Source organism: Heloderma suspectum, chromosome Z, assembly GCF_057233095.1.
Source record: "Heloderma suspectum isolate Gila_16-S chromosome Z, 16-S_ref, whole genome shotgun sequence".
NCBI classification, from domain to species: Eukaryota; Metazoa; Chordata; class Lepidosauria; order Squamata; family Helodermatidae; genus Heloderma; species Heloderma suspectum.
This window is the reverse complement of record NC_139476.1, coordinates 2,359,878-2,371,845: the sequence shown is the minus strand read 5'-3', so window position 1 is coordinate 2,371,845 and position 11,968 is coordinate 2,359,878. Positions and strand designations below refer to the sequence as shown.

Sequence of the window (11,968 nt, the reverse complement as noted above, 5' to 3'; positions counted from 1 at the left end):
GATTCTTTTCAATACATCTGAAGAAAGATAAGCAGCCCTTGAAGAAGGAAATTTCCAAAATTTGTTGGCCAGAATAATTATTTTTTCAAGCACCTGAGAATTTTCTTTCGTGTCTGTTTGGCAGGACTTTTAGCCCAACAGCCTCTGGAAGGTCAGATGGTGGGAGGGAGGAGGAAAACAAGAAGAAAAAACCATGATGACGATATTTGATTCAATTAGATGAGAATGTATCATCTGAACTCAGGTTCTCACTGGATCTCTTGTCCTTCTGGAGCGGCCTTTGAGGGTCTGTTCCTCTTCCCTTTCTTCTCTTCTGCATTTTCTCTTCTGAGTTCAAGCCTAATCGGTTTCTTCTCCCATCCTCTCAGGGCAAGGTGGTTCCTCAGATGCCCTTCTGGTGGTGGTAATTTGATAATTACTATATAATTTATAAGTATAGTAATAATTTCTCCATTGCCATCTGTAGATATAAATTAGCACATGCAAATCTGTGTCCTTTTGGGGGATGATGCATTTCATTTCCCTCGGCGATGTGTAAATGGCCACTTCCACTTTACTTGGGGATATATGAAAAGTCACATCTGCCACGCAGCTGACTTGAATGGTTTCGGATTGCCCTGGTTTCTCAGATCATTGAAGAGGTCGACCGTTCGGTGTCTCCGTTCATCAGTCCAGAGATGCTTCTTATGCTCCACTCAAAGTCCAACTGGAACAGCTACTGCTTGGCATTTCTCCTGACTGACAGAGACTACAGTGGTGTTCTGGGCATTGCTTTTAACGGGCAACCTGGTGAGGAAATTTGGGGAGTCTGACTGGCAGTGGCTCTCCAGGGTCTCAGATGATGGGAAAATAAAGTATTTTAATCTTGGTCTTATTCCTGTTAGCTGCCTTGAGTGCCATTTTAGGAGGGGAAAGGCAGCAGGGTATAAACAAATAAATAAAATAAAGGCTGCATCCCAGAAACAGCTGGTTGGAAGGAAATCCCACACCCCAGCAAGGACCGTTGCAGCAACAGGTCCTTGCTGTTGGGTGGGCTTCTGTGTCCTTCAGCCACTTTCAGTGTAGAACTGTTATTTTCCCACTTGGAAAGCTATGCCCATATGGGCCTTCAGAGTGGGGATGTACGGTTTTTGTACAATCGATTCCGTCTGCAATTTGCAGATTGTCAGGTGCCTTTCATTCCATTGTCTGCTCATTGGCAGAAACTGATCCCCCCCTCATGTTCCAAATTTGTGCAAATCTGCATTTGTGCAAATTTGTGCTTGTGAAAATGCACAAATCCTCCCCCAAATGCACAATTCCTCCCCGAACTGTGCAAATTCCCCCCTCCCCCAATGTGTGTGTTCATGCTTTAGCTTATGAGGGAAATGCACATTTTGGCTGTGTTTTTTTTTTTTTTTAAATTAACATATTTTTCTATGACTAAATTTGTGTAAAATTTCAGGACGTATAAAAAAAGTTTAGCAAGTCTGCGGAATCCTTGTGACTTGGGAAAAGCCAGTCTGTTGCAGAATCACTGGGTTGGATTCATAGAAATCCAAACTCCTTTGATTCTGATGCAGATTTCTCCAACATCCCTACCTCAGTCCCTGTTCACGCTGTCAGTAGCAGCTGTGTCATGCAATCATTCCACAGGGAGGCAACCAATGCTCTGGAAAACCGAAAGTGTCATCTTTTTGGAGCCAAGTTAAAACTGCCCCTCTTTTCTCAGGCATGTGGCAGCGTATAATGAGTCTGTCTCTGGCTGATTGTTTTAAATCGTTTTAGATATATGTTGTTGTGTGTGTTGTTTTATGTCATTATGTGAATGGCTTTTTGTATTTTACATAATGCATTTTAATGGGTTTTAATTTTTGTGAACCGCCCAGAGAGTTTCGGCTATGGGGCGGTATAGAAATATAATAAATGAAATGAAATGAAGTTTCACCTCAGGCCTGAAGCAGAGCAGGTCTTACCTGAAGTGGACTGAAGTTAAATGCCCCCTCCCCATCCGAGCCATCAAAGGGGGTTCTGAAGTGATTTTTTCCCCAGTGCTCACCCCTAGTAGACAGTATTGGACGAGATCAGGCCTGAGGGACTAATCCAGCCCTCCAGAGATCCCCAGATGACCATGCCTCTTCTTCTGGCCCAATCATTTGCATTTTTGAAGGCTCCCCCCCCCCTTCTTCAAGGTTAAAATACCTCTGTTGTTGTTGTTGTTGTTCAGTCATGTCCAACTCTCCATGACCCCGTGGACCAGAGCACTCCAGGCCTTCTGTCCTGCGCTCTCTCCCAGAGCGTGCTCAAGTCCATATCCATTGCATCGGTGATGCTATCTAGCCATCTCATCCTCTGCCGTCCCCTTCTCCTTTTGCCTTCAGTCTTTCCCAGCATCAGGGTCTTTTCCAGGGAGTTTTCTCTTCGCATTAGGTGGCCAAAATATTGGAGCTTCAGCTTCAGTATCTGTCCTTCCAATGAGCACTCAGGGTTGATTTCCTTTAGGATTGACTGATTGGACCTCCTTGCAGTCCAGGGGACTCCTAAGAGTCTTCTCCAGCACCACAGTTAGAAGGCATCAATTCTTCAGCGCTCAGCCTTCCTTATAGTCCAGCTCTCACAGCCATACGTTGCTACGGGGAAAACCATAGCTTTGATTATGCAGACCTTTGTCGGCAAGGTGATGTCTCTGCTTCTTACTATGCTGTCTAGGTTTGCCATAGCTTTCCTCCCAAGGAGCAAGCGTCTTTTGATTTCATGGCTACAGTCACCGTCTGTGGTGATCTTGGAGCCCAAGAAAGTAAAATCTGTCACTGCTGCCATTTCTTCCCCTTCCATATGCCAGGAAGTGATGGGGCCAGATGCCATGATCTTAGTATTTTTAATGTTGAGTTTCAGACCAGCTTTTGCACTCTCCACTTTCACCCTCAACAAGAGGCTGTTTAGATCTTCTTCACTTTCTGCCATTAGAGTGGTGTCAAAGAACCTCATACAAGATGCTAGAACAGGCCTGTAGCTTACTGTCCATCCTGGAATATATGTCTTCTTCCTATGTTGTGGTGTGTGCACCCTTTTGTGGTAGAGGAGGGAAAAAAGGAGGGGGGGAGAGAAACCTGGCCTTGACATTTGTGGCTGAGCCATCCCTCAAAGTTCTTTAAATTGCTGCCCCCACCCAGGCAACTCCGGAGGAATTTGCTCCAAGCACCAGAATTTCCAGGACAAAATGGTATCCCTCAACACAGGGCTGATCACATTGCAGAAGGATGGCCAGCTCCTGCCTCCAAGGATGATCCATGTCACGCTCGCACACGAACTTGGGCACAGCCTGGGAGCTCATGTTAGTGTGTTACCTTCCAGACACAGGTGCGACTGATGGAGAGGAAACTCCACCAAACTGGGGCTCCACCTTCTGGCGGCAAACGTGGGTGCTAATTCAGATTTAACAAGTCCTGGACTTAATCAGGAATCACTCAGGGGTCGATAGCAGGGATAGAATTCCAAGAGTATTGCATCTTGAGGATTGCAGGCTGATGCGCTATTGCGAATCTTGAGGACTAGTGCGCTACTGCGAATCTTGAGGGCTGATGGGCTATTGTGAATTAGTGCAAATCCCCCTCCCAAGTGAAAATGCAGCCTGCAAGTCTGCAAAATCCACCTGTCTGTGGAATCTGCAGGTTGGATTCACAGAAATCTGAACTCATTGGGATCCATTGCAGATTTCTCTGACATCTCTACACTGCACTACATGTCTCCGCTCCATATTTCCTTTTCTAGCAGGACGAAAGCAAAGAGTGTTCCCGTTTTGACATTGGCACCACCAACGGAAAGTACCTGATGTTCGGCTATGCCACAGATGGGGGAGAATTCAACAATGACAAATTCTCCCCCTGCAGCATGGCCTATATTGCTAACATCCTGAGGCTCAAGAAAGACAACTGCTTCGTTGGTGAGGAGACTGGGCTTTCTTTTTTTGCTAGCTGCTTTGTTGCTTAAGGCTGCAAACTTTCAGAGGTTGCATTGGCAGAGTCACAAACTAGTTAAGGATTTGGGGCTGTCAAATGTAAGGCTTGGGGAGGAGGATATCCTTCTGAACCCAAACAAGGTGGAACTCCTGTTGGTTGGGATGCTGGAGCAGGTATTCAGCTGGTTCTGCATGGGGCTGCTCTGCCCCAGAAGCAAGAGGGACATAATTTGGGGAATACTCTTGGATCCAGACCTGCGCTACAGATGTATCCCAGGTAAAGTGCATAGTAGGTGATGGCAGCAGATAGATTACTACCCTGCACTTTACATGGATCTGCCCTTAAAGACAGTTCAGAAACTGCATTCTGGACCAGAAGTTAGCTGCAAGGCTTCGGATAGGAACTGCCTGTTCAAACCTCATTGCACCAGTTCTTTCTTTCTCTCTCTCTCTCTCTCTCTGTGTGTGTGTGTGTGTGTGTATGGGGGGAGAGACAGTGCTGGGCTAGATGGACCAAGGGTCAGTATAAGGCAGCTTCCAATGTTCCTATGTACACAAAGATTCTGGCAATGGCTCACTTGCACCTCCTCCTTTTAGCACTGACAGCCGCTCTTTAGACGCAACTCTCTTTTTTCCAGCCATAAGCTCCCCCTTCGCCATTTCTTTCCAGAAAGAGACCGTCCCATCTGCGGGAACCAGATTGTGGATCCAGGCAAGCAGTGTGACGTCGGCAGCGAGGGCACGGATGCCTGCTGCTATGGTGCCGGCGAGCTGAGCGGGATCCGGTGCCAGTTGAAACCAGGAGCTCTCTGCAGGTGAATGATGGCGGGCTTGGCTTGCTTTTTCTGCTCAGTGTCTCTTGAAGCACGATGCAGGCAGCTGCTGAAGTGGCAGGGTGCCAAATTCAAGCTGCCTGTCCTCACTGTTAAACCTTCTCATGTCGCCTCTCCCTACAGCCCTTCTTGCACTCTTTCTTGCACTTGTATGGACATAAGCACAGATTTGTATATATCCATAGCAATGAATACATATGAAATGTATATATATGAAAATACAACTTTCTAGTGATTATACACAGGCTTCAATAAAAGCGGACCAGATGTCCAAATACATATCCATTTGAAAGTGGCATCTATATGCCATCCATTCAAATATTGAAAGCATTATAAGGTCCTCAATCCATGGCATTATAGGAGGTAAGCATTTATCCTTCCAGTGTTGACATATCAGTCTTTTAGCTGTCAAGAGGGTGCAAAGAATCCATTTACGCTGACCACGCATTGATTTCCGTGCAGCAGGTCAATAACTGAAAAGAGCTTGTGCATCAGCGAATATTAAAGACTGTTCCAGTACAAAATGTATTTAGTATTTATTACATTTTTATACTGCTCAATAGCCAAGGCTCTCTGGGCAGTTCACAATTAAAACCATAAAATACAACTTGAAAAAACATAATATAACACTTCTAAAAGTTTAAAAATACCAGGAAAAACCTAGGTAAGACCCAGCAGCAGATACAGCCCAGGGAAAGTCTGTGTGAAAAGGCGTGTTTTCGGGAGGCATTTAAAAGATGTTCCATTTTCTGCCTCCTGAACTGCATGGGGAAGGGTTTTCTACAAGTTGGGTGCCGCTACAGAGAAGGCCCGTATAAAATTTATCCATATAATAACCTCCTCCCCAAAAGGAACAACTTTTGGACATTGCCAAAATGTATGTTTAAAAGAAGCATTAGCTGCTTTGCATCACCAGCAATTAGCCAAATTAGGCTATCTCTTATTAAAGACACAGAACATTTTTGCAGCCTAAGATCCATAGACAGAATAGACATAGATGCCAAAGGGGAAATCCACTGATGATTAGGCAGAACTGGACAATCCAGTCCCCTACTCCATTCCTGTCTAAAACCCCGTGTATCATATTTGGTCGCCAATAACCAGTATTTCTATGATCTTTAACCATCTCATTTGGAGCAGTCTTTGGTGGTTCCCTCCTTAAGAAAAGTTCCTTCCTTCTTTTCACAGCCCAAGTCAAGGACTCTGCTGCAGCCACACATGTGTTCCTAAATCCCAAGGACAACGATGCCAGGAGGAGACTGACTGTGCCACGGAAAACGTCTTCTCCGGATCAGCAGCCAACTGCCCGGCCCCCCTTCCGAAAGCCAACTTCACCATCTGCGGCATGAGATCCCGGGTGTGTCTAAATGGGGTGAGTTACCTACCTGGAGGCTGTTTGACTGTGACAGCTAAACGGAACCTCTAGCTTTTAGGTTAAAATATGCTGGCATTTTTTGACATTTTGGCCCAGCCCCCTTTTGCCTTTGGCCCCATCCACCACTCGAATGCAGCCCGAGAGTCTCTCCAAAATGGAATCCAGCCGTCAGACTGAAAGAGATTCCGCACCCCTGCTCTAAACCTAGGGGCTTTCTACCCCTGGGAGCCAGGTGCCGATGCACAAAAGCGCAGGGAGAATTGTTGTCTTCATCCCTTGTTTGTGGGCTTCACGGTGATGGGAATTATTTGGTATTGCTGCCTCCTGCTAAAAAGGCAGTTAGCAGAGGAAAAACAAGTGGCAGAGCAGAATGAGCATTTACCAGTCCCACATGCAAGCAAGAACAAAAAAAGGAGACCACACTCTTCTTTAGTGAAGAAAAGTAAAATCGTTGACTCGCAATATTCTTGCATATAAAATGCAGGTACAATGTAGAGTTTCAAAAGGAGTTTGTTCAATCCATTTTGTGTTCTGTTACACAGGCAGGAGAGAGAGAGCAAAACACATGTGTTCCCAGCAATGGTGGAAGTCAGAGAGAGAGAGAGAGAGAGAGAGAGAGAGAGAGAGGAGAGGAGAGGAGAGGATGGGAGGGGAGGGGAGGGGAGGGGAGAGGAGGAAGAGAGGGTGGGAGGGGAGGAGCAGGAAACCACACTGTAGACTATAGAGACCGTAAAGCTAGCTATGCCCCAAATTCCGGTGCATTAACTAGCTAACTGGAACACTGACCCCTTTCTGTATCTTGCAATATTCCCAACACATGGAAGCATCTGGGTCACTCTTCTTGGAGACAGGATACTGGGCCAGATGGACCTTTCAGCACAATTTTCAGCACAATGAGAGCCAGTGTAGCGTAGTGGCGAGAGTGATGGACTAGGAGCCGGGAGAGCCGGGTTCTGGTCCCCACTCGGCCATGGAAGCTCACTGGGTGACTCTGGGCCAGTCGCAGACTCTCAGCCCAACCCACCTCACAGGGCTGTTGTTGTGAGGATAAAACGGAGAGAAGGAGGAGGAGGAAAATGTAAGCCGCCTTGGGTTCCTTGCAAGAGGAAAAAGGCGGGATATAAATGCAATAAATAAATAAATAAATAAATGTTATTTATTTATTTTATTACTACATGTATATCCTACCCGTCTTCTAAGAAGCTCATGGTGGTGTACATGCCCCCTCCCCAGTGGATCTTCACAACAACCCTGTGAGGTAGGTTAGGCTGAAAGACAGGGACAGGCCCATGGCCATTCAATACATTCCATGGTTGAGTGGGGACTTGAACTGGGGTGTCCCCGTTCCTAGTCCGACAGTCCAAAATTCTACGGTTACTCTTGCTAGGCTAGGGGTTGGCAGGTGGCAACGTCTGGGCCAAATCCAGCCCTTAGAGTTGATACTAAGTGTCATTGTCAGCCTGAGAGGGGAAAAAAAGAGGAGAATAAGCAGCAGCTGTCATGGTGGGTCTTGGGAGAATGCCATTTGGGGGCTGGGGGTGGTAGACAGTGGCCTGCCCCCTCCCATGTTATGTTGTTGTTGTTGTTGTTCAGTCGTTCAGTCGTGTCCGACTCTTCGTGACCCCATGGACCAGAGCACGCCAGGCCTTCCTGTCCTGCGCTCTCTCCCGGAGCGTGCTCAAGTCCATATTCATTGCATCGGTGATGCTATCCAGCCATCTCATCCTCTGCCGTCCCCTTCTCCTTTTGCCTTCAGTCTTTCCCAGCATCAGGGTCTTTTCCAGGGAGTTTTCTCTTCGCATTAGGTGGCCAAAACATTGGAGCTTCAGCTTCACTATCTGTCCTTCCAGTGAGCACTCAGGGTTGATTTCCTTTAGGATGGACTGATTTGACCTCCTTGCAGTCCAGGGGACTCGTAAGAGTCTTCTCCAGCACCACAGTTCGAAAGCATCAATTCTTCGGCGCTCAGCCTTCCTTATAGTCCAGCTCTCACAGCCATACATTACTACTGGGAAAACCATAGCTTTGATTAGACGGACCTTTGTCGGCAAGGTGATGTCTCTGCTTCTTACTGTGCTGTCTAGGTTTGCCATAGCTTTCCTCCCCAGGAGCAAGCGTCTTTTAATTTCATGGCTACAGTCACCGTCTGCGGTGATCTTGGAGCCCAAGAAAGTAAAATCTGTCACTGCTTCCATTTCTTCCCCTTCTATATGCCAGGAAGTGATGGGGCCAGATGCCATGATCTTCGTTTTTTTAATGTTGAGTTTCAAACCAGCTTTTGCACTCTCCTCTTTCACCCTCAACAAGAGGCTCTTGAGATCCTCTTCGCTTTCTGCCATTAGGGTGGTATCGTCTGCATATCGGAGGTTGTTGATAATTCTCCCAGCAATCTTAATTCCGACCTCTGATTCATCCAACCCGGCATTTCTCATGATGTACTCTGCATATAAGTTAAATAAGCAGGGTGACAATATGCAGCCTTGTCGTACTCCTTTCCCAATTTTGAACCAATCGGTTGTTCCATTTCTGGTTCTTACTGTTGCTTCTTGACCCTCGTACAGGTTTCTCAGGAGACAGGTAAGGTGGTCTGGTACTCCCATCACTTTCAGAATTTGCCACAGTTTGTTTTGATCCACACAATCAAAGGCTTTAGCGTAGTCAATGAAGCAGAAATAGACGTTTTTCTGGAATTCTCTTGCTTTCTCCATGATGCAGCGAATGTTGGCGATTTGATCTCTAGTTCCTCTGCCTCTTTGAAACCCAGCTTGTACTTCCGGTAGTTCTCGGTTCGCATACTGCTGAAGCCTAGCTTGTAGGATTTTGAACATCACCTTGCTGGCATGTGAAATGAGCGCAATTGTGCGGTAGTTTGAACACTCTTTGGCGTTGCCCTTCTTTGGAATTGGAATGTAAACTGACCTTTTCCAGTCTTGTGGCCACTGTTGAGTGTTCCAGATTTGTTGGCATATTGAATGCAGCACTTTAACAGCATCATCTTTTAGGATTTTAAATAGCTCGGCTGGAATACTGTCATCTCCGCTAGCTTTGTTGTTACTAATGCTTCCTAAGGCCCACTTGACTTCACTCTCTAGGATGTCTGGCTCAAGTTCAGTGACCGCACTATCATGGCTATCAGGGACATTCAGATCTTTCCTGTATAGTTCTTCTGTGTATTCTTGCCACCTCTTCTTAATCTCATCTGCTTCTGTTAGGTCCCTGCCTTCTTTGTCCTTTATCATGCCCGTCTTTGCACAAAACGTTCCCTTGAGATCTCCAATTTTCTTGAAGAGATCTCTAGTCTTTCCCATTCTGTTGTTTTCCTCGATTTCTTTGCATTGTTCATTTAAGAAGGCCTTCTTGTCTCTCCTTGCTATTCTCTGGAACTCTGCATTCAGTTGGGTATATCTTCCCCTTTCTCCTTTGCTTTTCACTTCCCTTCTTTCGTGAGCTACTTGTAAAGCCTCATCAGACAGCCACTTGGCTTTCTTGCATTTCTTTTTCTTTGGGACGGATTTCGTTGCTGCCTCCTGAACAATGTTACGGACCTCCGTCCATAGTTCCTCAGGCACTCTGTCTATCAGGTCTAATCCCTGAAATCTATTCCTCACCTCCACTGTATATTCATCAGGGATATGATTTAGGTCATACCTGAAAGGTTTAGTGGTTTTCCCTACGTTCTTCAATTTAAGCCGAAATTTTGCAAGAAGCAGCTCATGATCTGAGCCACAGTCAGCTCCAGGTCTTGTTTTTACTGACTGTATGGAGCTTCTCCATCTTTGGCTGCAAAGGACATAATCAATCTGATTTCGATATTGACCATCTGGTGACGTCCATGTGTAGAGTCGCCTCTTGTGCTGTTGGAAAAGAGTGTTTGCTATGATCAGCGTGTTCTCTTGGCAAAACTCTATTAGCTTTTGTCCTGCTTCATTTTGTACACCAAGGCCATGCCTGCCTGTTATCCCGGTGATTTCTTGACTTCCTACTTTAGCATTCCAATCCCCTATGATGAAGAGGACATCTTTTTTTGGTGTTAGTTCTAGAAGGTGTTGTAGGTCTTCATAGAACCGATCAACCTCAGCTTCTTCGGCCTCAGTGGTTGGGGCATAGACTTGAATTACTGTGATGTTGAATGGTTTGCCTTGGATTCGTACTGAGATCATTCTATCATTTTTAAGATTGTACCCCAGTACTGCTTTTCCCACCCTTTTGTTGACTATGAGTGCTACTCCATTTCTTCTAAGGGATTCTTGCCCACAATAGTAGATATGATGGTCACCTGAATTAAATTCGCCCATGCCTGTCCATTTTAGTTCGCTGATTCCCAAGATGTCGATGTTCAATCTTGCCATCTCATGTTTGACCACCTCCAGCTTACCTTGATTCATTGATCTGACATTCCAGGTTCCTAAACAATATTGTTCTTTACAGCATCGGATTTTCTTTTCACCGCCAGACACATCCACAGCTGAGTGTCCTTTCGGGTTTGGCCCAGCCGCTTCACTCTTTCTGGCGCTACTTGGAAATACCCTCTGTTCTTCCCCAGTAGCATATTGGACACCTTCCGACCTGAGGGGTCATCTTCCGGCGTCATCTCTTTTAGCCTTGTGATACGTTCCATGGGGTTTTCTTGGCAAGAATACTGGAGTGGGTTGCCATTTCCTTCTCCAGTGGACCACATTTTGTCAGAACTCTCTGCCATGACCTGTCCGTCTTGGGTGGCCCTGCATGGCATAGCTTATGGCTTCACTGAGTTACGCAAGCCCCTTCGCCACAACAAGGCAGTGATCCATGAAGGGGCTCTTCGCATTAGGTGGCCAAAATATTGGAGCTTCAGCTTCAGTATCTGTCCTTCCAATGAGCACTCAGGGTTGATTTCCTTTAGGATGGACTGATCTGACCTCCTTGCAGTCCAGGGGACTCGTAAGAGTCTTCTCCAGCACCACAGTTCGAAAGCATCAGTTCTTCGGCGCTCAGCCTTCCTTATAGTCCAGCTCTCACAGCCATACGTTGCTACTGGGAAAACCATAGCTTTGATTAGACGGACCTTTGTCGGCAAGGTGATGTCTCTGCTTCTTACTATGCTGTCTAGGTTATAGGAACCCTCTAACAAGGCTAGTTTCTGACTAGGCTGCTAGAGATTGCTATAGTTCCACTACACTCCGCTGTGGGTCACTATGGATTCCCTTCCCTTCTTTTCTGTCGCTGGGCACCACGGCATGAATGCTGCATGAACGAACTCTGATTTTGCATCCTCACATCCAATGCTGTAGAGGAGGGGGGAATGTAGCTCTGGGACATTTTTTCAGAGCAGGAAGGGTGGGGTGATGAGCCAGAGTATTAGGGTAACTGATGAACCCTCCTTGCTCTGGCTAGTGAGTGGGGTAATAATAAAGCTTTCAGGTTTTACTGTTTGTGACAAACCAGCACAGAGGAAGTCAGAGAATAAAGAAAATAAGCAAGCAGAGGCGGGATGCTTTCCCCCTTTTTTTGATGGAGTGCCTCCTTCATCTAGCTATTTCAAGAGAAACACTTCTTTGCAAGATGGTTTGCATTTCTCATTAAAAGCTAAAGCTTGCATTTGGGCTGGCTGAAGATCTTTTGTTAAAGCTCACTGCATTTTACAAGTTGAGCCTTTGCAGTCTGGAGTGAGCACCGCTGTGGTTCAGTGGCATTTACTCCTAAGTAACCACAGGTCAGCAGTTCGAGACCCGAGTGCCGCGTGACGGGAGTGAGCTCCCGCCTTCAGTCCCAGCTCCTGCCAACCTAGCAGTTCGAAAGCAAGAAATTGCAAGTAGATAAATAGGTACCGCCTCGGCGGGAAAG

At 46.3% G+C, this 11,968-nt stretch overlaps 1 protein-coding gene across 1 annotated transcript; it reads left to right on the top strand.

Annotated features, from left to right (window-relative positions):
• The first annotated feature begins 769 nt into the window (after positions 1–769).
• LOC146333489 (disintegrin and metalloproteinase domain-containing protein 10-like) lies at positions 770–6,210 on the top strand. Its single transcript, XM_084825625.1, has 4 exons — positions 770–789; positions 3,751–3,922; positions 4,608–4,752; positions 5,959–6,210. Exons 2-4 carry the CDS (start codon positions 3,811–3,813, stop codon positions 6,194–6,196), a joined length of 495 nt encoding a protein of 164 aa, XP_084681751.1. The 5' UTR covers positions 770–789; positions 3,751–3,810; the 3' UTR covers positions 6,197–6,210.
• Positions 6,211–11,968: the final 5,758 nt, after the last annotated feature.